The sequence below is a fragment of the Mirounga angustirostris genome, unplaced genomic scaffold (genome assembly GCF_029215605.1).
Source record: "Mirounga angustirostris isolate CCGP_5_RB_7025 unplaced genomic scaffold, mMirAng1.0.hap1 SCAF_7, whole genome shotgun sequence".
In the NCBI taxonomy this organism is placed as follows: domain Eukaryota; kingdom Metazoa; phylum Chordata; class Mammalia; order Carnivora; family Phocidae; genus Mirounga; species Mirounga angustirostris.
The window spans coordinates 15,638,839-15,660,142 of NW_026991715.1; the positions used below are offsets into that span (position 1 = coordinate 15,638,839).

A 21,304-nucleotide genomic window follows, 5' to 3' on the forward strand; every position below is an offset into this window, starting at 1 on the left:
TTTCGTATTTTTTTAAATGTGAGGTTAGTTAACTCTGCTTTTATTTGCTAATGGTGATCTTTGTCCTTTGTCTCTTTACCAAGTTGACTCTGGTAGTGCAAACTGATTATTCCCAGGCACCCGTAACACCTGGAATCATCATAGAAGGTGCTCAGCCCCTTTGCCGCCTCCAGACACAAAGCCTAACTACCCACCTCCCCACCCTCAGCCTGCTGGGCACACCTACTAACCTTTAAAACAACAAGGGACCTAAACCGAATAGCTCTTACTTAGCACACCAAGAATGACTTCCCCGATAGTCATCGTATTCAATGTTCATCATACCGCCAAATTTAAGAAAGAACAAAGAGATGCAGGCATTTATCCCCATGCCTTTCACCATCCTGGGCACTTTATCTACTAGGACATGGTTCAGTTCATTTAGGAAACTAGTTTGCGATTTTTAAAAATCACTTCGAGGCTCTCCTTGCCAGGGATGTGAAGACAGGCATACGCCGGGCACCTAAGCAGATGGAAGTTAGTGCTGGTAGCCTTCACTGGAGAAGGATTTGCAGTGTGGAAGGTCTGTTCTGTAGCCCTGAGCAGTCTTCAGTCTGGGAGCCGTTAGACCTGCACGTACAGAAGTACCTTCAAGGGGAATGCCACACCTGGGTTAGAGAGGCTGAGGAAGGGCTGTCTGTGGTGAGATAGTTGGGCATAGCTCTTGAGTATGGATAGCATTGGCAGGAAGCTTTGGGAGGGAGGGGCTGTGTTGGTTTCCTAAAGTATGGTGCGGATTCCATTGGTGATGGCATGGTGAATGATTTTAGGAGGCTCCAGGCATAGGGTTAAATCATCTTCAGTCATATTTCAGCAAGATCCGTCCATTTCGTTTTCCTCGGAATACTTTGCATCATCCACAGGGAATGTCTGTGGTTGAGGCTCTGTCTGTGACCTTTGTTACCTTACTCATCCTGACTCACCTCCTTTTGTACCGTGCAGGTAGACACAGGGCTCATGGCCTTTCGCAGGCAACAATTTTCGGCTAGAAATGAATAGTATTGGTTTGTTGTTTTTTTTCTCATCTAATTTTTATAATTAAAAAATTTTAATTATTTGTATGATTATGATACATGTAAGGGAGTAGTACCTTACCATTCACATAGTCTAAATAATTCCTGTTTTAAAAAATACTATTTGTTTAATAATATATTAAGTAATCACAGGGAAATAAAATACAATGGTAAGTGGAAAACAAAAGCATGTTGAGAAGGTGGTCCTCAAGGGATGGGGTTGAGGATGTCACTCAGGTGAATATGGGATGGCTTTCCAGGTGAAAAGAGAGATTTCAGCAAATATTGTGGGGTGGGAAATGCAAGGCATATTGAGGAAAAGATGAATGAAGAACTTGCTGGGGATGCCTTCGTGGCTCAGTCGGTTAAGCGGCCAACTCTTGATTTCAGCTCAGGTCATGATCTTAGGGTCCTGGGATCAAGCCCTGCGTCAGGCTCTGTGCTCAGCAAGGAGTCTGCTGGAGATTCTCTCTCTCCCTCTCCCTCTGTCCCTTACCCCTGCTTTGCACGCTCTGGCTTTCTCTCTCAGAAAGAAAGAAAAAAGTTGCTAGAAGCCATAGGACCATTGGAGAGTCAGAGCTAGGAAACCTTCTTGCTCAGCTGCTGGAGTCACACCCAAGGCTCTCCGAAGAGTGATTCAGAATGACTTAAGTCCCTGATCATTTAAAGCAGGGGTGGCTAGCTCATATGCCTTGGGTAATTTCCTGGCCAGGTGATGAACTGGAGGGCCAGTTTCTCCCCACATCGCGCCACAACCCCCAATGTTGTCAGAAGGTCAGATTTTTCTTGAGAAGCTGGAAATGTGAATTTTTAGGTCAACGCTCCCAACTTTTACATGTTTTTCACGAATTGCAAAAAAAAAAAAAATTTAAAACATTAAGAGATAGGCCCATTTTGGGGGTGATGAAAATTTTCTGGAAGGAGATAGTGATGATGGTTTGCACAAAGTTGTGAACATAAGGAAAATTACTCAGTTGTACACTTTTAAAATGGTGACAGTGGTGCATTATGTTCTATGAATTTTATCTCAATTTTAAAAAGAAAGACATGGGATGCCTGGGCGGCTAAGTAGGTTAAGCTCCTGCCTTCGGCTCAGGCCATGATCCCGGGGTCCTGGGATTGAGTCCCACATCGGCCTCCTTGCTCAGCGGGGAGCCTGCTTCTCCCTCTCCCTCTGCCCCTCCCCCTGTGCGCACGCACTCTCTCTCTCTGATAAATAAGTAAATAAATCTTTAAAAATAATAACAAAAAAATAAAAAGAAAAGCACATTATGGATACCCAACCAAAACATGTTACCAGCCCAAAGTATGTAATCTCCTTTTTAAATAGAGGAATTACTCTTTGCTACTTTTGATAATCCCAACAAAAAGCACCTTTCCACAGGGGAGCCGGTGACAGGGAGTTAAGGGAGTTAACCTGATAACCCTGTGTTGACCTTGGGCCTCTGTGTTTCCACCTCTAGTCTCCATGCCTTCTTGCATCTCTAAAAACAGGACAGGTGAGAGGCATGGTGAGAAGAGAAATGGTAGCCTTAATTCTGGAGCTCGAAACTGTATGGATGAAAAGGCAAAGCTACGAGAAGTTTGGGACGGCCAAAGTATTTTTTTTTAATATATTTTAAAAATGTATTTATGTATTTGAGAGAGAGAGAGAGAGAGAGGGCACACAGGGGTGAAGGAGCAACAGAGGGAGAGCGAATCCTCAAGCAGATTCCCTGCTGACTGTGGAGCCCGACGCGGGGCTCGAGCTCAGGACCCAGAGATCAGACTTGAGCTGAAACCAAGAGTCGGTCGTTTAACTGACTGCACCACCCAGGCGTGCCTGGCCAAAGTATTTTAAAGAAGTGATTTATTTTGTTGTTAGTTGGCAACCAGTCGTAAAATTGATAAGTTATGTTGTCTGCCAAAGTTTATTTTACCCAAATATCTACCATTAGGGAAGTAATTCATCTCCAGGACAGCAAGCTTATATATTTAGAGAAACGTTTTTCAGTTCTTGCAAGAAAATGACTATAATGGTCTTTTTAGTTATTTTCTTTAACTGAAAAATGAGTTTAATATACCAAGCATGTGTCATCAACATCAAAGGATTATAATTATTTTAATGTAACTATTTGTCTTTATGGTTTTCAGGGAGCTTTAGTATTTTTAATTCTAAATATAATTTTAAATTAGCCAATTTCAGTAGGGGTAAAATAGAGAACTTAAAGTTTTACAATATATCCTAACTTAATTTTCAACTCTTTCTTTCTTAATAAACTAGCAAAGGCAAGAGAGTTCATGCTTTTCAAAATTTCCGGTTTCTTTTACGTTTATTCTAAAAAATAGGCCTTTTTTTATCTTAAGAAGCAACATCTATCCTAAAAACAGATTTATCTTATTATCTCTGCGGAGTGTGGGTTGTTTAATAAACCTTACCAGTTCCAAATGTTATCAAAAGATGATTGTTTTAGATGCCTATCTTTAGTTATGAATTGACTCGTTTAGAATAAACTTTTTCCAAAGGTTGACATTGCATTATTTGTTTCTTAGTAAGGGTCTTTGAGTTATGATACCTAATTAATAGTAATATAATTCATTTATAGTCTCATATTTTGCTTTTGTCTTATGCTTTTGTATAATATCGCTTTCCCCACTCCTCTCCTATCTTTCTTCCCACCCCCCTCTGAAAGGACCTGGGAATTTTTAAAGCCAGCAGATACATCATAAAGATTTATTGAGCATTTATTACGTCAATGAATAAATAATAAATTATAACCAATCCCAAGGGTTTAACTTTCAGGGAAAATGGAAGCAAATAAATACGATATAAAGCAGTTTGCAGTAAGAGTTAGAGACAGGAGAGAACATTTCTGACTGGGTTAGTCAAGAAAGCCTTTAACAGAAGAGGTGCTATTTGGGATGGACCGTAGGGGAATGGATAAGATATCCCCCGAGATGGCTCCCCCTTGCTTCTTTCACATCTCCGCTTAAATATCACCTTTTCAGAAAGGCCTTCCCTGACTACCCTGGATAAAATAGCTTAGCTTCCCTCCACCCCTCCTACTCCTCCCCAGCACATGTGGGTACACACACACACACACACACACACACACACTGATAAATGTGGCACATCCCCCACCTGTCTGTGACCCAGTTAGCACATTCTGTAGATAAAAGGGGGAGATCTTGGTGTGCAATTGTTGTGTCCTGAAGTGAGTGACTACAGAACAAGAGTTGTGAAAACAAGTCGTCATTGCTCTTAACCTTCCCACCATTTCCCCAAACCGTCCTAAGATACTCACTGGCTATCCATAATTTCTATTTAAATTCTTTCTAAAATCTGTAGGACGTACACAGGTCCTTCAGTGTCTGACATTCAGGTACACAGCTGGGCAGAATTTCTAATTCCTGAAGAGCCAGCAGGCATTCTCTAGGTTGGCTCTGACATATAGTCGCCTTTATTTCTGTAAAGGAAGGAGTTGTCCATGCAAATGGCTAGAGAGCGTGGGAGATGAATATGCACATGTGGAGATGACCAAGGAGGGCCTGTAATACACTGGGAAGGGTGGTCTCCTTCTCAAGGAGACAGCATGGTTTACCTCAAGACCACTGTTGCCCCGTGGGAATGTGGGCCTATTTTGGTCAGATCGTATGATTGTTCAAAGAAAATCAGAAACACAGAGGAGCAGAGGAGAAAAGGTTAGAAAGAAAGGTAGAAAGTTCTTCCCAGAGAGCTAAGTGCCAAGCTGGAAGTATCTGGCAATAAGCATCACTGCTTCTGGAAACCTCTGGGGCTGTGTCAGGGTCTTATCCAAGAATTTCAGAGCTTCAGTGTATCTTGATACTTGGAATGAGATGGTTCACTTTTAGGTCCAGCAAATCTCATCTCACCGTTGGCTTACCATCAATGGGATCTAGCCTCTAGGACACTGACGTGGCTATAAAATGCTTCACCAGCGTAACTGTTTAATACAATTATTGGGGAAAAGTTTTGACAAGAATGTTGGGAGGTTGGGCCAAGATGCATATTTGAGAGATGCCCAAGCTGAGGCCAGGAGGTTACTTCTCCTAAAATACTCAAACAGATGGGTTTGGGATATTTGCATGGAAGATTCCAGAACATTTGCTGTTGGGATTGAGTTAGCTAAATATGGTTCCTTTTCCAAACAAAAGTGGCTGGTTATTCTGTATGTTTTGGCAAAGGACAGAGGAGACAGAAGAGGAAAATGCATGTCTTTTATGTAGATTCCTCTCCTTTAAAACAAAAAATATTTTATGTCTCCTTGGTAGGGCTGTTTTTGTCCATGAAGTACAAGTAAATTTATTTGTTAAGCATTAGATATGTGAAACTGAATTGATTTCCTGACACATCTTCATAAATTGCTGTAAAAAAATATTGATGAGTTCCATGGAGTTCACTCCTTGTCAGTTGGAGGGCACATTTGAAAAATACAAAGATGAATAGACATACTCCTTCAGTTGACAAGAATCATACTCAAGTATGATAAGATAGGAATTTAACTCTACCCCAAGGCAGAAAATCACATTAAAAGGAGAGATTTATTCCCTGCATTGGATTTGCAGAGATCGTTCTGCCACTGGATTTGGAAAAGCTTCCTGGTAGAGGTGGCTGACTTTAAAGGATGAGCTCGACTATTTGAGGCAGGTATGGAGGGAGAGGGGGAGGGTAGATGCATAGCTTTTCCTCGTTCTCGATTGTGTAAGACCTGTGCTGCTTCTCTTTTTCTGATTCAAGGAGTTGCTTTTTCCTGGGAAGCATACAAGCTGTAAGAAGTGGGATTCTACAGCTGGCTTAGCAACATCATGGCATTTGATAGAAAATTCATAAACGATAAGAACTTCTGAATCTTGGCTCTCCCATCTGGTTGCCTTGGGGTTAAGTAATAAGAGGGCTAAACCAGAACAAATAGTTTCATAAACATAAAAAGTGCTACAGGGAAAATATTTTGCAAAGTTTAGAGTCTTACACAAATGTTACCTGCAATTTTATTGTCTGATTGTCCATAGTATTTGACCAGGAGCAACCTGATGAGACCAGAAGGGCTATGTTGACTACTGATGCCCGTTTTAGGGGCTGATTAGGTGATGAAACTACATTCCTGTGTGCTGGATTTTAAAATCTGTTACTGGTTTTCTAAGTGCTGCGTGTGTATAAATATTCATCAGGAGCCAGGGCCTCTCACAGAGTAAGGAGAGCTTGGAGGTGGAAAAGTGGAGAAAATCATGGAGCTTGGGTGCCTGGATGGCTCAGTTGGTTAAGCGTCCAATTCTTGGTTTGGGCTCAGGTCATGATCTCAGGTTCCTGGGATCAAGCCCTGCATTGGGCTCCACACTCAGTGGGAAGTCTGCTTGAGATTCTCTCTCTCTGCCCCTCCTCCCGTTTGTGCTCTCTCTCTCTAAAATGGAAAAGTAAATCTTTACAAAAAAGAAAATCATGGAGCTTATTTAGAGGATTTTCCTCTACATTCTGGTAGAAGATTGGATTTTATCAATAGTGGAAAGGTTTCATGCCCTCAAGAAAATATGTAAATAAACCCAGCTTAATTGAAAAGTCTTTAAGAGAAACATAATCAATCTTAATCCAACATAATAAATAAGGAAGTGTTCATTTAATTTAAAAGAAGAATAGTTCACTAAAGTCAGTTTTGTATAAATGCTTGTAGGACATTTTTTATTTCATTTCAAACCCATATGAGTGATAGAATTAGGCCCTGTCCAAATTTTGGTTTCAGTAACATCTAAGAGAGACTAACTTTTCTGTTCTCTTGGATACAGTATTAAAATTCTTTGAGGCTTTAATACAATAAGCTCTATTCTTAAAACATTTTCTTTGGATTCTGTGCACAAGCTTGCGTCTACTTTTTGATGAAAAATTTTTGAGAGGGAATTAAATCCATCCAGGGTCTACTTAGAGCATGCCTGTGTGACCGAAATATGTCTGTTTGAACATTTTAAAGTACAGCATTCTGGGAGTACACTTCAGTGTTTATACATTCAAACCACATAGGTTGCCTCTTACAAATGCAGCTTCTTAGGGGCACCTGGGTGGCTCAGTCGTTAAGCGTCTGCCTTCAGCTCAGGTCATGATCTCAGGGTCCTGGGATCGAGCCCCGCATCGGGCTCCCTGCTCCGCAGGAAGCCTGCTTCTCCCTCTCCCACTCCCCCTGCTTGTGTTCCCTCTCTCGCTGTGTCTCTCTCTGTCAAATAAATAAATAAAATCTTAAAAAAAAAAATGCAGCTTCTTAGACTAGTCCTGGGGATTCTGATTCAGTAGGTAGGGCAGTTTGTACTTCTGAGAAGCCTCCAGATTCTTCGGAGGCAGGTGGCCTGGGTCATTGACACTGCTGCCCGAGATACCCACTGTAGATGTCCCCTCCCTGCCACTACCCTCTTGAAGACGGAGCACCTTTGTGCGGTGAGTTTTCTTGGCCTAGACAACATGTCATACTTAGGTCGTGTTTCCAATTTTTCTTAAATCTAGGGGGCCACACGTATCTTTGGGCTTCTGACCTGCAAGTATGCCACTGGGCAGAATTGTTAATCCCTCTCCAGCCAGGGGGGCATTCTGTAGCTCAGCTCTGGAATATGGTCATGTTTACTTCTGGAAGGCAGAATCTTCTTTTCCTTCAAGGTCAATGTTTTGGGTCAGCCTCCTTTTGTGATAACTTTCTCACACCTAGCTTCCCTCCGTGACCCCGACCAACAAAATGAATGTTCCCTCTCTTTGCTACTGTTGCATGTTTACCCGCTCCTGTTACAGACCTCATCATGGTGTGTTCTGGCCTTGCCCCCTCCCCGTGTGCGTGCCTGGGGAGCAGGGATACTGTTATTTATCACTGAAACCACAGTATCTGATACATATGAACGCTCAACAGAAGTTTTGTGGAATGCTTCCATGTCTTTGGGTTAATGTTCTCACTTTATATGGATCATTCTCACTGAATCCTCATTAAAGACCTTGAGTGGCCTCATTTGCATATAGGGAAACTGAGGCATGGAGAGGTTAGGTAATTACCCCAGGGACACTGCACTCCGCGGCAGAGCCAGACTTCCGATCCACCGATCCAGACGGTATGACTCTGGAGTCTGTGCTCACACTGCCTGTCTTGCCCTCTGCTAATTGCGCAAGACCGTTGTGAATCCATTCCAGAGGGATAACGAGTCCATTTGTTAGCCAGGAGTTTTCACTGACCTTATCCTACAAATCTATACAGATAGTGGGACCTTTGTGTAATTCATTTGGAAAACTGGGATAAATAAGATTAAGGTGTTCCTTGACTGTTTTACTAATCCTCCGGACTTTAATGTTATTAATGCTTTTTGTGCATCTCAAAGGGTATCTTCATATACACCGTTTCCCAGATTTCTTTCACCAGAGAGAATTTTGTTCCCCATAAGACCTTTTTTTACTGCTTGAAGAACTAGGTTTTTTGGTGTTCGGTTTGTTTTGTTTTTAACATAATTTGGAAGAAAAGCTGGCTAGTGCTCTTGTGGGGTTTCCCAAGAAATTTCTCGGGTCCTAAACATTTGAGTGTCTTTAGTGCGTAAGTTGTCTTCAGTGACCACTTATACTTCCCTGGGGTAGTCACAGATTGGTTGTCGTGGGGTAATTACTAATAGTGCTCTTTTCAGAGGTATTCCATTTCCATGATGATCTGTGATTGCCCTCATGACATTTGTTCACCTCTATTAAATAAAGATCTGTGTTTCACGCTCACTACCTTCTCATAGCTCACGGAAGGACTTGTGGTGCTCTTGCACATCTAGGAAGAGACAAAGGTAACAGCAGTGTCCCTCTAGCACCTGCCATTTTTGTGTCAGCATCTCTCATGCAGCTGTGGACACTGACACAGTTTGTCTGTCTTCACTCAAAAGTTACATTTCTTAGGGTGCCTGGGGGACTGAGTCGGTTGAGCATCAGACTCTTGATCTCAGCTCAGGTCTTGATCTCAGGGTCACGAGTTCAAGCCCTGCATTGGGCTCCATGCTGGGTGTGGAGCCTACTTAAAAAAAAAAATTGCATTTCTTGAGAATTGCAAGCCTGTAAGACTTCTTTATACTGCTCAGTATCTATTCATGTGTATGCTTATCTGTGCAGGAAAAAACCCAACTCTGAAAGGGTCCCAGAAATCTAAGAACACTTGTTGCCTCTTGGAAGCAGAAGTTGGGGTCCAGGCTGTATTGTTGGGGGGCAAAGCTGAGAGACTTTTCACTTTATATATTTACATCTGGCCTTTGAACAATGTAAGCATATTTTTTGTTTTTTAACATTATATTTTAAAATGTTTTAGAACTGCTCAGGGTTTTCCCTGGAAATACAAGCTATTTTAAACCCAGCTGGTTTGATCTCCTTTATATGGACTCTTACTTCCCTCCCCCAAGGAGAACTAGTCTCTTGCTTTTGTTTTCTTTTCTCTCCTTTCATGTTACTTAGCCACATATATTAGGTCTTCCCGTCCCTTCAAGAAGAAGCCTCTTTTTATTTTTTTTTATTTATTTTTTTAATTATGTGACTGATGATTTATTGTTGCATTCTTCCTTGGGTTACATGTTGTGTTAATGGGCCATCAATGTAAATAAGGTGCTTTTTGGTAGAATCCAACATCTTCAATACAACAGAGCTTTCACAAAGAGAAGAGTAGAGGAATGGAATCTACCTAGAATCAAAGTCTTCCCTGATGTTGCTAACAGAACCTATCCTCCTTTCATGGCCATGGAGACCACAGAAGTACAAAGATTGTTGTGCTAGGACTGGGGGGCAGGATAAGCAGGGAGGAAAGAAGCCTTTATTTATTTATTTATTTATTTTTTATTTATTCATGAGAGTCAGAGAGAGAGATAGAGAGAGGCAGTGGCAGAGAGAGAAGCAGGCTCCCCGCCTAGCAGGGAGCCCGATGCGGGACTCGATCCCAGGACCCTGGGATCATGACCTGAGCCGAAGGCAGAGGCTTAACCATCTGAGCCACCCAGGCGCCCAAGAAGCCTTTTTTTTTTTTTTTTAAGATTTTATTCCCTTTATTCATAAGAGACAGAGAGAGAGAGAGAGAGAGAGAGGCAGAGGGAGAAGCAGGCTCCCCGCTGAGCAGGGAGCCCGATGTGGGACTCGATCCCAGGACCCTGGGATCATGACCTGAGCCGAAGGCAGTCGCTTAACCAACTGAGCCACCCAGGCGCCCAAGAAGCCTTTTTTAAAAAGCTCATGTCATGTAATGTAATTCTTGAGAGAATAGCTTGGAGTTGAACATATCTGGGTTCAAGCTCATCTCTCCTACTTACTAACTGTAAGGCCTTGAGAAAGTAACTTAATTTCTCTGGACCTCAATGGCCCTTATCTGTAAAATGACAAACTCCCTCTTGGGATTGTTGTGAAGCCTCAATAAGATAATGCCGATTCTGGGCGGTTCTGGGGATCATGTAACAAATGTTCGTAATACGGTGGCTAGCCAGTGGGTCCTCGTGACTATAAACCTCTCAGTCTGACTTTGGGTAACCACAAAAGTCATTTCTATTCTTGTATCATCTGTACTAATATTTACAAGACAGACATTCTTTGGGGTCTACTTCATATAAATATCACCAGCCTTTCTTCCAGTCCTGGTACTGGGTGAAGCTAGAGGCAGCAGAGCCATCTTGCCAGAGTTTATGCCATGCAGAAAAAAAATCAAGGCATCACATGATTCCTGCAGTAAGTCGACTGCAAAGGAGCAGAGATGAAGTCTCATATGAAGTTAGAGGGGTTGAGACTCAGGAAATTACATTTTCAATTTTAAAATCATCACACAACTAAGCCACGGGAATCAAGGACATGGAATCGATCCTAAAATCATGATGAAGAGATTCCAGAATTCAAGCAACAAAAACAGCCCAAGATCACACAGGGAAGGTCTTCAGAGTGTTTTCTTTAGGACGTAATTTCTCTTGTCTACAAATCTGGAAAATAGGGAACATCGGGAGATACGAAGAGAAAGAACACAGTGAGTTTATAGGTTGGGTTTGAATCCCTGCTCCTACATTTCAGGGGGTACAGGGCTCTGTGGTCATGAGCCTAGCTTACTGCTGGGTGTTTTCAGCTTCCTAACTCATTAACTCTCCTCCAAGCCATACTGACTTGCAATGAGGTCCCGCTTAGCAGATGAGAAAACTGAGGTTCCAAGAATTAAATTGCACTCAAGTTTACAACCCAGGACTCTTGACCTTGAGCTGTCTCCTTCCTGCTGCTCTTACTTGGCTTCCTGTCCTGTCTTTGGGTGTCTGGTTCTCTGGTTCACAAACTCCTGGGGAGAGGCTGTGACTCTTTGGGGGTAATCTTGATGGCTGTTGTGTGTTTTTACTTTGGCTTTATTTTTGGCCCATTTGCTCTGCATCTGTCCCCGTCGCACAGTTTTGCATGGGTGTGGATGCTGTTTCTCCTCTTTTCTTCGATTCTGTTCTCCATTGGTCAGTTTGCTCTGGACAAAATATCTTTACACTATCAGAGTCCTTGCTAACAGGAGATTCAACATCTTAAAAAAGAGAAATTGCCTGATAAAGCTTTAATATATGTTAGACTTTTTTTATGTCATCATGGAAAAGGAAATGTAACTCCTTATTAACTGAGGTCTCTGTTTTCACACAACCATCTGGCATTTTGCGTTTCTCAGCTACATATTTCTTCCAGAAGGAGTTGATTAATTCTGACCAAATGTGATTCAGTATTCAAAAGCATCAGAATGCATCCGAAGTTTAGTTGGTTGAGTTCTTCAAAGAAACCTGTGGAGAAGGCTGTTCTGTGCCAGGCATTGGGTGAGACACTGCTAGGTGGTCTATGTCCATTCATTTTGGAACAATTCCTGAAGTGGGCATCATTATTCTCATCTTACAGATGGGGAAACTGAGTCTCAGCTATATCCCTGAGCAGTATGGCAGTTCCTGGAACCATTAGGTACAGAATCTTTGGACTTTTATAAGTACACTCTTTTTTCCCAGGCCCCTGGCAGAATAAGTTGCCACAGGAAATGTATACTGATTCTCACTAGTATGCTAAAGGTTTACACTGCAATTTTTCTACTTTAAATGGTATTGATGAAAAATTCTAATATGCATTGAAGGTTGTTTTGAAGAAGGTAAACTCATGACTCTCCTACAAATACAAAATGGGCATGCCAAAGATTTGACAGAACTCACTAATTAGTGAGGAGCCAGTAAGCTCTTATAATTGGTTCAGAAGAATCCCAAGAGCAGGCAAACAAGAAAATGAAGACTGAGTTGCACGTCCACTAGAAAAAATTGATTTGTATCTCTATGGACAAGAGGCATTTGCAATAATGCTAGTCTTCTATGACTTACAGAGTTGCAGAGTAGCTGCTTGAAGAACAGTAAAAGAATCTGGAACAGGATGCTTTACGGTTTCTGGTTCTCCACTGAAAAGTCACCCATTGATTTTTTTTTTTTTTCCTTTTTTGGCCCATTTCAAAGTCACCATTTTCCCTAACATGTGTTTTTATTATGTTGCTTTTTCTTTTCTTTCTTTCTTTCGTGAGTTCAATGCAGGGCTTGAACTCACGACCTGAGCTGAGATCAAGAGTCTGATGCCCAACTGACTGAGCCACCCAGGCCACCCCTATTATGTTGCCTTTTTTTTTTTTTTTAAGATTTTATTTATTTATTTGACAGAGAGAGATAGCAAGAGCAGGAACACAAGCAGGGGGAGTGGGAGAAGAAGCAGGCTTTCCCGCTGAGCGGGGAGCCCAATGCAGGTCTCGATCCCAGGACCCTGGGATCATGACCTGAGCCGAAGCCAGACGCTTAACGACTGAGCCACCCTGGTGCCCTGTGTTGCCTTTAAAAGTGAGTGTGTACTCCTTCTGGAGGTGGCAGGAGACCCAGAGTGAATGCTTTAGCTTATCATTGTGATGATGCATACCCTTGGTCTTCAGCCACTTGGGGGCAGGAAAATGCATAGACACCAAAATCTGCATTTAGTATCAGGTATAATCTGCATTTAGTATCAGGTGTACCCTGATAGAACCCCAGGGTACTGATCCTCTTAAGACGATGTTCCTTTATGTCAGGGCCTCGTCTGTGTGACCGAGGCCGATCTGGGGTTCCAGGTGCCTGGCACGTGTCTCTTTCTCTCTGGGTAAGCTTGCCTCCAACTTGCTGTCATGGTCCCTTCTTCTGCTACCTGCCACCATCTCCCCTCCCCTGCACATTCCCTCTCTTTCTTTCTTTTCATTCGTATTTCTTCCCTCTCCTGTTGAATTTCCCGCTTGGGGAATTTTGAGTGTGGAGATCTGGTGTCGCAGGTCCCTTGTCAGCCAGTCCAACGACTCCTTGCTTATCCACTGGAGCGCTCACCAGATCCCAAGGGAAGGAGGTCAACTCTTAGCCTGTTGACTTCTTGGGACACTGTTTACACTTTGCTGTGGCCACTTTCTTATCCCCACTACTTTTTACTAAGCCCCATTTAGATTCGGAGTTATTCAGGTGTGAGAGAGCAAAGGTTTTATATATTTGTTTAAAGAACTTTTATTAATAGCCCACAACAGCCAGACATGCTTTCTAAATTGTTTTCTTTTCCATCTTTCCTAAGACTGGGCCTGCTGGATCAGAGTTTAACTAGGCGGGAATTAGAAATGGCGTACATGGGCATCTGCAGCCACTGCTTCCAAGTCCAAGTATAACAAATTTGGTGGGTGAAGAAATTATTTACTTGCTGGCAAGGTTGTAAGGGAAGTTAACTTGAGTGCTTCACTGGATGAGCAATGTCTTAGTTGGAATAATATTATGGGGAAGTGTTAATTTCAGCAAACTATAGATTTTCATTAATTAATTTTAGGAAAAGTTCTTGGGGTTTTTTGTTGTTTTTTTTTTTAAGATTTTATTTATTTATTTGAGAGAGAGAATGAGATAGAGAGAGCATGAGGGGGGGAGGGTCAGAGGGAGAAGCAGACTCCCTGCTGAACAGGGAGCCCGATGCGGGACTCGATCCCATGACTCCAGGATCATGACCTGAGCCGAAGGCAGTCGCTTAACCAACTGAGCCACCCAGGCGCCTGTTTTTTGTTTTTGTTTTTTAAGAGCACTTTTTTCCCCCGTATAGACAGGGGTCAGTATGTTTTTACCATCAATGTTTATCTCCAAATTTATAATTGCTGATGCTAAAACTGTGATTCCCTGAATATCTGTTTGCTTTACAGTAAACGTTGCGGACATGGACGATTTCATTAAACCAAGAAAGGAGATATAGCGATATAGAGGAAGGGCCCAAAGATAAGTAGATGTAAAATAATATTTACATCTCTTTCTATACGACAATCTTGCTAGTGGCAGTCCTTCGTATGTTTTTGTTATATGGCATCGTTTTTCCTTAGTCAAGGATGTACATGTATATTTTCAAACAGAAGTGAATTCTTTTTTTATTAAAGGCTTTTTAATAAAATTTTATCTATTTATTTGAGATAGAGCGAGAGAGCAAGATAGAGCACAAGAACGGCAGAGGGGCAGAGGGAGAGGGAGAAGCAGATTCCCCATTGAGCAGGGAGCCCGATGCCGGGCTTGATCCCAGGACCCTGAGATCATGACCTGAGTCAAAGGCAGACACTTAACCAACTGAGTCACTCTGGCAGGAGTCCTTTTATTAAAGATTGTTATTTATTTGTTTGACACAGAGAGAGAGAGCACAAGCAGGGGAAGCGGCAGCAGAGGGGAGAGGGAAAAGCAGACTCCCCGCTGAGCAGTGGGCCCGATGCAGGGCTCGATCCCAGGACCCCGGGATCATGACCTGAGCCGAAGGCGGACGGTTAACCAACTGAGCCACCCAGGCACCGCAAGTGAATTCACCTTGATGAAGCACTGAAACCATATTTTTAGTCCCTTGTCCTTTGAGAACACTTCCTGTTCACCTCTGCTGCTTCCTAGGACATACCTTGGGTCCATCCCTCTGTTACATGTTTAAGTGTAGATCCCTCTACTCTTGGAAGAGGTGGGCCTGTGTTTGATCTTCAACTGTAGGCAGAGGCAGAGGCAGCAGATGCAAGGCAAAACCATTGCATCGGCTTTTATATTAAATATTTGTATTATTGCCCTCTGGTGTTTTCTCATTGTGCTCAACGAATCTGTCCTCTTTAAAAAAAAAACAAAAAAAAAACCTGATTGACAAGAGTAAAAGAAACCACACTCTTGAGTGCGAGAGAAGAAAACCACATAGCTAGCTAGGAAAAATAAATATCTGTTTCTCTAGCTTTTAAAACAAACAAACAAAAAAACCCCACATGCATATTTAAAACTCTCGTTTTGCAGGCCATCAGGTTTTCAAAGGGAAGCGTTTAAGTGGAGCAAAGGGAGAGGGGAAATGGGCTTCCTCTTCAGTCAGAAGCACCACATAGCAGGTGCCCGCGTGGGCCCAGAGGGTGACCCCAGGGCACAGATGGATCATCTCCCTCACAGAGAACTTAGAGTCTAGGGAGGAGGGACAGACCATCAAAATTTAGGCAAATGAGGAGGATTTCAGGAATGAGGAAGTGTGTAAGTGTGTTGGTTAGCAAAGACTTGAAGTCAGCATCTTTTTCTAATTTACATTTTGAAAATCTCTGGCTGCTCAGTGAGAAGAGATTGGAAAGGGGTTTGAACTAGGCTGGTATCCATGCAGATGGAGGCAAGTGGAGGAGGGGAGAATGGAAGGCTCTTGGTCATGGGCGGGGCAAGAGAGAGGACGTGTAGCGGGTGAGGGCCAGCACCTCTTCCCTCTCCCCCCCCCCCCGCCTCTTGAGCAAATGGTTGGAAGAGATGCTCTTCATGAAGGTAGAGTGGAGAAGGAATGCTTTGGGAGCACGAGGGAATCAAAGGTTCTCTTTTAGACATGGTGCATTTGCAATGCCTGCAAAATAGCCGAGAAAAAGGAAAACCTTGAATGCATTTGCAAAATGAGTCCGGGAAAGAGGTCAGAGTGAGTTCTAAGTGTGGAAGTTGCTGGCACCTGGGGGGTATCTGAAGCCTGCGGGAGTGGGTGAGCTCACACGGGGCTGAGGGTAGAGCAAAGGAGAAAAACGTCATCCAGGACTAGCCCTGAGATACACCAGGCCTTTAAAGGATCTGGTAGAGGATGTGGAACTGACAAATGAGCCTGAGCAGGAATGGCTAAAGGCAATTAATTTGCAAGGGGGGGGAAATCATATTTCATGATCACAGACCACACAGCCCTGGCTAGGAACTCTCAGCCACAACCCCCCGTTGGCTCCAGGAAGCCTTCACTCGTGCTAGAAAAGAAATCCACTGCACGCATGTCTTCCCTGCCCAGGGGGAGAGAGAGCTTCAGCCTCCCTTTCCAAGATGACTGAGCTGGATATAACCCAAAGAAGAAAACGAAAGGAGGAAGTGGCTTCTCTGTTTCTAGAACAGGGTTTGCAGTTCCTCTGGGGCAACTGGGAGAGCCTCAGAAATCAGCTTCTCTGTCCTGGTTGAGACTTGTTACTGGTAAACGGGGCGCGACCTTGTTGGCCATGGCCTTGCTTTTCACACTTTGTCTTGTGGGAGGTTCAAGGGCTACTACATGAAGAAAATTTTTTCCCTTGTCTTTATGTTTGAAAGCAAATGGAACATTGAGGTTTAATGAGCAAAGGAGCTTCAAAGAGGTGCAAAGTTTCAAGTCCAGGCTTGGAGAGAGGAGCTCGGATTTTTACTCCTCTCCTTCTGGTTCCGGTGATTTCATAGTGTACAGTGTTTCCATCGAATAGACATTGTAGTAAATCCCAGATGGGTGTTGGGAGACTGTGTCACCTCCTAATAGATTCAACACAGAATAACCTTTGAGCTTTATGTAAGTTTCTGAAATCATATTATTTACCGGGGATCTGAAATTTGGGGGGTATCCCTTCCTGTATAAATCAGGTTTATTTATTGAGATCCATATCGTAAGTTCTGCAACGGAAGATGGTCCCTGGTCTTAATGTGGTAACAGTAACTACATGTGTGCCATTTATTTTGATACAAACTATTTAATGTGGATTAACCCATACACTCTTCTGCCAACCTTTAGGAATAGAAATGGATGTGACTGATGAAAATATGAAACATCTTGGAAACCTTCACAAGTTGGCGATTTCTCATGCTTTTTCGCTTTCCTTTTCTTTCCCAAAATACACTTCAGCTCTTCTGCAGTTTCAGTTCATGTTTCAGACGTTTAAATACCGACAGTTGTGAGGGCACAGCTTCTGGTTCAGTGAAGGCGTTCCTTCAGGGCGTGTGGCCCTGGTATTAATGAACAGCATCCTGGTCAGTAGGAACCACTCGGCACTGCCTGGAATATATCCTGTGAGCTACTCTGGCCCAAGCGTCAGATCGAACATGACAGTCCCATGGAGGGAGTGTCTCTTCTTAGACACCCTCCCAGCCTGGATTTGGGGGTAGCTGCCTTTTCGCTTTCTGCCACTAGCCTGTCCAAACTAGAAATAATTGTATATCGCTAATGCCCGGACTCCTTCCTACCTATCTGTATTTTTACTCTTTTTATCTTTCGTTACTAAATGACTGCTTTCCGACACCCAGGCCTGGGCTTATGCACTGGAATACAAGAGACAACAGCTGGTCCTGAACCCAGAGTGGGGATAGAGACCCCAAAAACTCCAGCTCGGAGGACCCAGAAGGGAGGGACAAAGCACGTTTTGATGGAGTAGCATTCACAGAGTTGGGGGGGGTGGAAATATAGGGGAAAAACTAAACTTGGTTTGGGGAGTGAACATGTATTGAGCATTTTCACTGACCGGCTGTAAGCTAAGAGCATCACACAGCGTTTTGTACTGAATACGTACAACGATTATTACGTGTATCTTACACCTCTGTCAGATTAAGTGTTGGTAATTTCAAAAGCAAACTCTAAGCCTCAGCTTTTTCAACACGTGTTATTCATGGAGCACATTTCATTAGCTCATAAAAGTGTGGTTATTGCCATAGAATGTAGAAACGTTTCAAGGGAACCAACAATGGCCATTCATCAGAAATAGCAAGTGACAAGGCACCCTCCACGGAATGAATGTTCTTTTCTAAGACTCAACTTCTGGGAGTTGAAATTTGGGGTGTTTAGGATGACCAAACTGGAAGGGGTGGGCCCATGTCTCAGGAAATTTGACTTTCTGCAGCTGAAGTTTAAAGCAGGGCTTTCCTTGGGATGCCTGGGAGGCTCAGTGGGTTAAGCGTCTGCCTTCAGCTCAGGTCATGATCCCGGAGTCCTGAGATTGAGTCCCGCATTGGGCTCCCTGCTCCGCGGAGAGTCTGCTTCTCCCTCTGCCTGGAGCTTCCCCTGCTTGTGCTCTCTCTGGCAAATAAGTAAATAAAATCTTAAAAAAAAATAAGTGAAGCAAGGCTCTCCTTTTGATTTGCTTCCATGAATTTGCTACTTGACTCAGTGTGGCTTTGCTATTTATCCTTCTTACATTTAAAGGGGTTTCTTTAAATTGTTCTTGGTGACTGGTGCCCAGAGGACAGTTGTGGAGTTGATTTTATATTTTTGGTGTATTTCTTATAAAACTCAACTGGGGGGAAATTGCATCAAAACTCACTGCCTCGTGAGATGTGCCATTCTTAAAATCAGAAAAAGTTATCTTTGGAAAGGTCACCTTCAACTGCTAAACAAAGTGCTGAGTGTATAGCAGAGGGTATAAAATACTTGAGTTGCCAGAGACCTTAAAGATGACGCATAACAACCCTTTCTTTTCAGAAAGAGAGAACCTGGGGCGCTTGGGTGGCTTAGTTGGTTAAGCATCTGCCTTGGGCTCAGGTCATGATCCCGGGGTCCTGGGATGGAGCCCTGCATCAGGCTCCCTGCTCAGTGGGGAGCCTGCTTCTCCCTCTACCTGTCGCTCCCCCTGCTTGTACTCTCTCTGTCAAATAAATAAATGAAATACTAAAAAAAAAGGAAGAAGAAAGAAAGAAAGAAAGAAAGAAACAATGAGAACCTGATGCCCAGAAATGTAGTAAAATTTTTAGTCCTTTTCTGAACAGAAATTAGTATCAGTAGATGGAAGGCAACCCTATAGTGGGAAAGTGAGAGGAAAATCCTCCTTAATTATCTGTTGTTGTGTTTTTTTTTTTTAATTTGCTTCTTTGTAGTGGCCACAGATGTCTTCAATTCCAAAAACCTGGCCGTGCAGGCTCAAAAGAAGATCTTGGGGAAAATGGTGTCCAAATCCATCGCCACCACCCTCATCGATGACACGAGCAGCGAGGTGTTGGATGAGCTCTACCGGGTGACCAAGGAATACACCCAGAACAAGAAGGAGGCAGAGAAGATCATCAAGAACCTCATCAAGACCGTCATCAAACTGGCCATTCTTTACAGGAATAACCAGTTCAACCAAGACGAGCTGGCCCTGATGGAGAAATTCAAGAAGAAAGTCCACCAGCTGGCCATGACCGTGGTCAGCTTCCATCAGGTGGAGTACACCTTTGACCGGAACGTGCTCTCCCGCCTGCTGAACGAGTGCAGAGAGATGCTCCACCAGATCATCCAGCGCCACCTCACAGCCAAGTCGCATGGACGGGTTAATAACGTCTTTGACCATTTTTCCGATTGTGATTTTTTAGCTGCCTTATATAACCCCTTTGGGAATTTTAAGCCCCACTTACAAAAACTCTGCGATGGTGTCAACAAAATGCTGGATGAGGAGAACATCTGACCATGTGCATTAAGACTGCAACCGCCCGTGATTTCTTTGAAAACGGAGCACTGCTGATTTATGAAGGAAAAACTTTTTTTTTTTTTTAAAGATGACCCATGTTTCAGAAAGACTGCCCATCTCAGGCGTCAGACATTGTCAGTAACGTTTTGTGCAGCTTGTTTCATTTGAAGAAAAGCAGATTGCCAAAAATTCTGGTGAAAAGCTCCCTCCCTCACAGTTAGCAGATCGTGGGAAAGGTGTCTGGTCGTGTGATGCAAATATAGAGTTAGGCAAAGAAAAATATGGATGGCCCCAAACCTCAAGACATGTTTTTTTAGGTCAGTTGTGTTGGTAGCATGTTGGGTATTTCTCACGTGTACAGAATTATGTACTTTGATTCACTATTACTCCTTACTGTGTATATGTACCTCTGTTAAAAAGCTGAGAACTCTCTCTTGCTCTCATTGCTCCCTTCGAGATGATTTCATTTTCAAGTCTACCTTTTGTTGTGTTCCTTTGTTAAAGTTTTTGTCATTGACATTTAAGAATTAAGTCTTCATCGAGAATTAAGACGTTCAAGAATTGAGGCGGTCAGACTGAACCCTCAGAAAAACAGGAAACTGCTTCTTTGAAATCAGTATTGTAGGAACCGACTATATTTGATACGGTGAATAATGCCTGATAAACGAACATGCTTCGGGACTGGAGTGTCCTGTTTTTTTAGTACCAATGGTGATACTTCGAAAATGTGGTAATTCTTGAAGATGTGCTAGTGGACTCCCCATTTTTAGTATCTGTTTCAGATGTAAAAGAGACAAAGAAAAATCTAGATGGTTCTTGTAAAGGTCAGCAATACTAAGAAAAGTACCACAATCTTTATTTTAGAGATGAGCCCATCAAAATAATTTAGGGGGATAAAGGGCCAAAATGGAAGAAAGCATATTGCTGTGGACCATGAGAATGAAAATAAGTGCATTTCAACATTGAATAAGGTTTGATAGGTAAATAAAGAATGTTACTTTTTTATTTAACTGATAAGGTTTTTACTATTTTGTTATTTGCTATTTTGATGAGTAAACCAAAGAATATTTGCATTCTAAGCACTTTGTGTGTTGTTTCTATGTAATTTTATGCATGTGGATGATAAAGTAAACATCTTATTTTATAAAAAAAAAAAAAAAGAAACAAAAACCTGCTGGCCAACTATCAGGAATTAACAGACTTAACAGCCCCAAATATTTGCATTGTCTCTGTGTCCATCATTTATAGTGTACTTGTTTGCTTTGAATTTGCCTGCCTCCCAGAAGATAAACATTAAAATAGGAGTTCACCAGGGAAGGTCCTACAACTTAAAAATTCCAGAGGTTGTGATCCGCTTTAACCCACCACACCCTAAAGGAGGTGGTCAGTTTCCCTGGGTTCCTCGTGTGCTTGTCCCAGACAGGCAGCAGAGACCAGAGTGTCTCCTTGTTTTATATAAAATCCTCAACCCCCAGATTCAAACTGAAATTACCATTCTCACTTTCCAGAGTGGGCAGGTGACTCTTTTTTTTAAAAAAATTTTATTTATTTGACAGAGAGACACACAGCAAGAGAGGGAACACAAGCAGGGGGAGT

At 42.7% G+C, this 21,304-nt stretch overlaps 1 protein-coding gene across 5 annotated transcripts in view; it reads left to right on the forward strand.

Moving 5' to 3' along the window:
• TNFAIP8 (TNF alpha induced protein 8) overlaps positions 1–20,725 on the forward strand; it is a 115,924-nt gene extending 95,199 nt beyond the window's left edge. For all 5 annotated transcript variants that reach the window (XM_045891474.3, XM_045891465.3, XM_045891446.3 and 2 more), the window contains one exon: positions 19,140–20,725. In XM_045891474.3, the coding sequence (XP_045747430.1) occupies positions 19,140–19,705 (566 nt within the window). In that variant the 3' untranslated portion in view covers positions 19,706–20,725. The remainder of the gene's footprint in view (positions 1–19,139) is intronic.
• Positions 20,726–21,304: the final 579 nt, after the last annotated feature.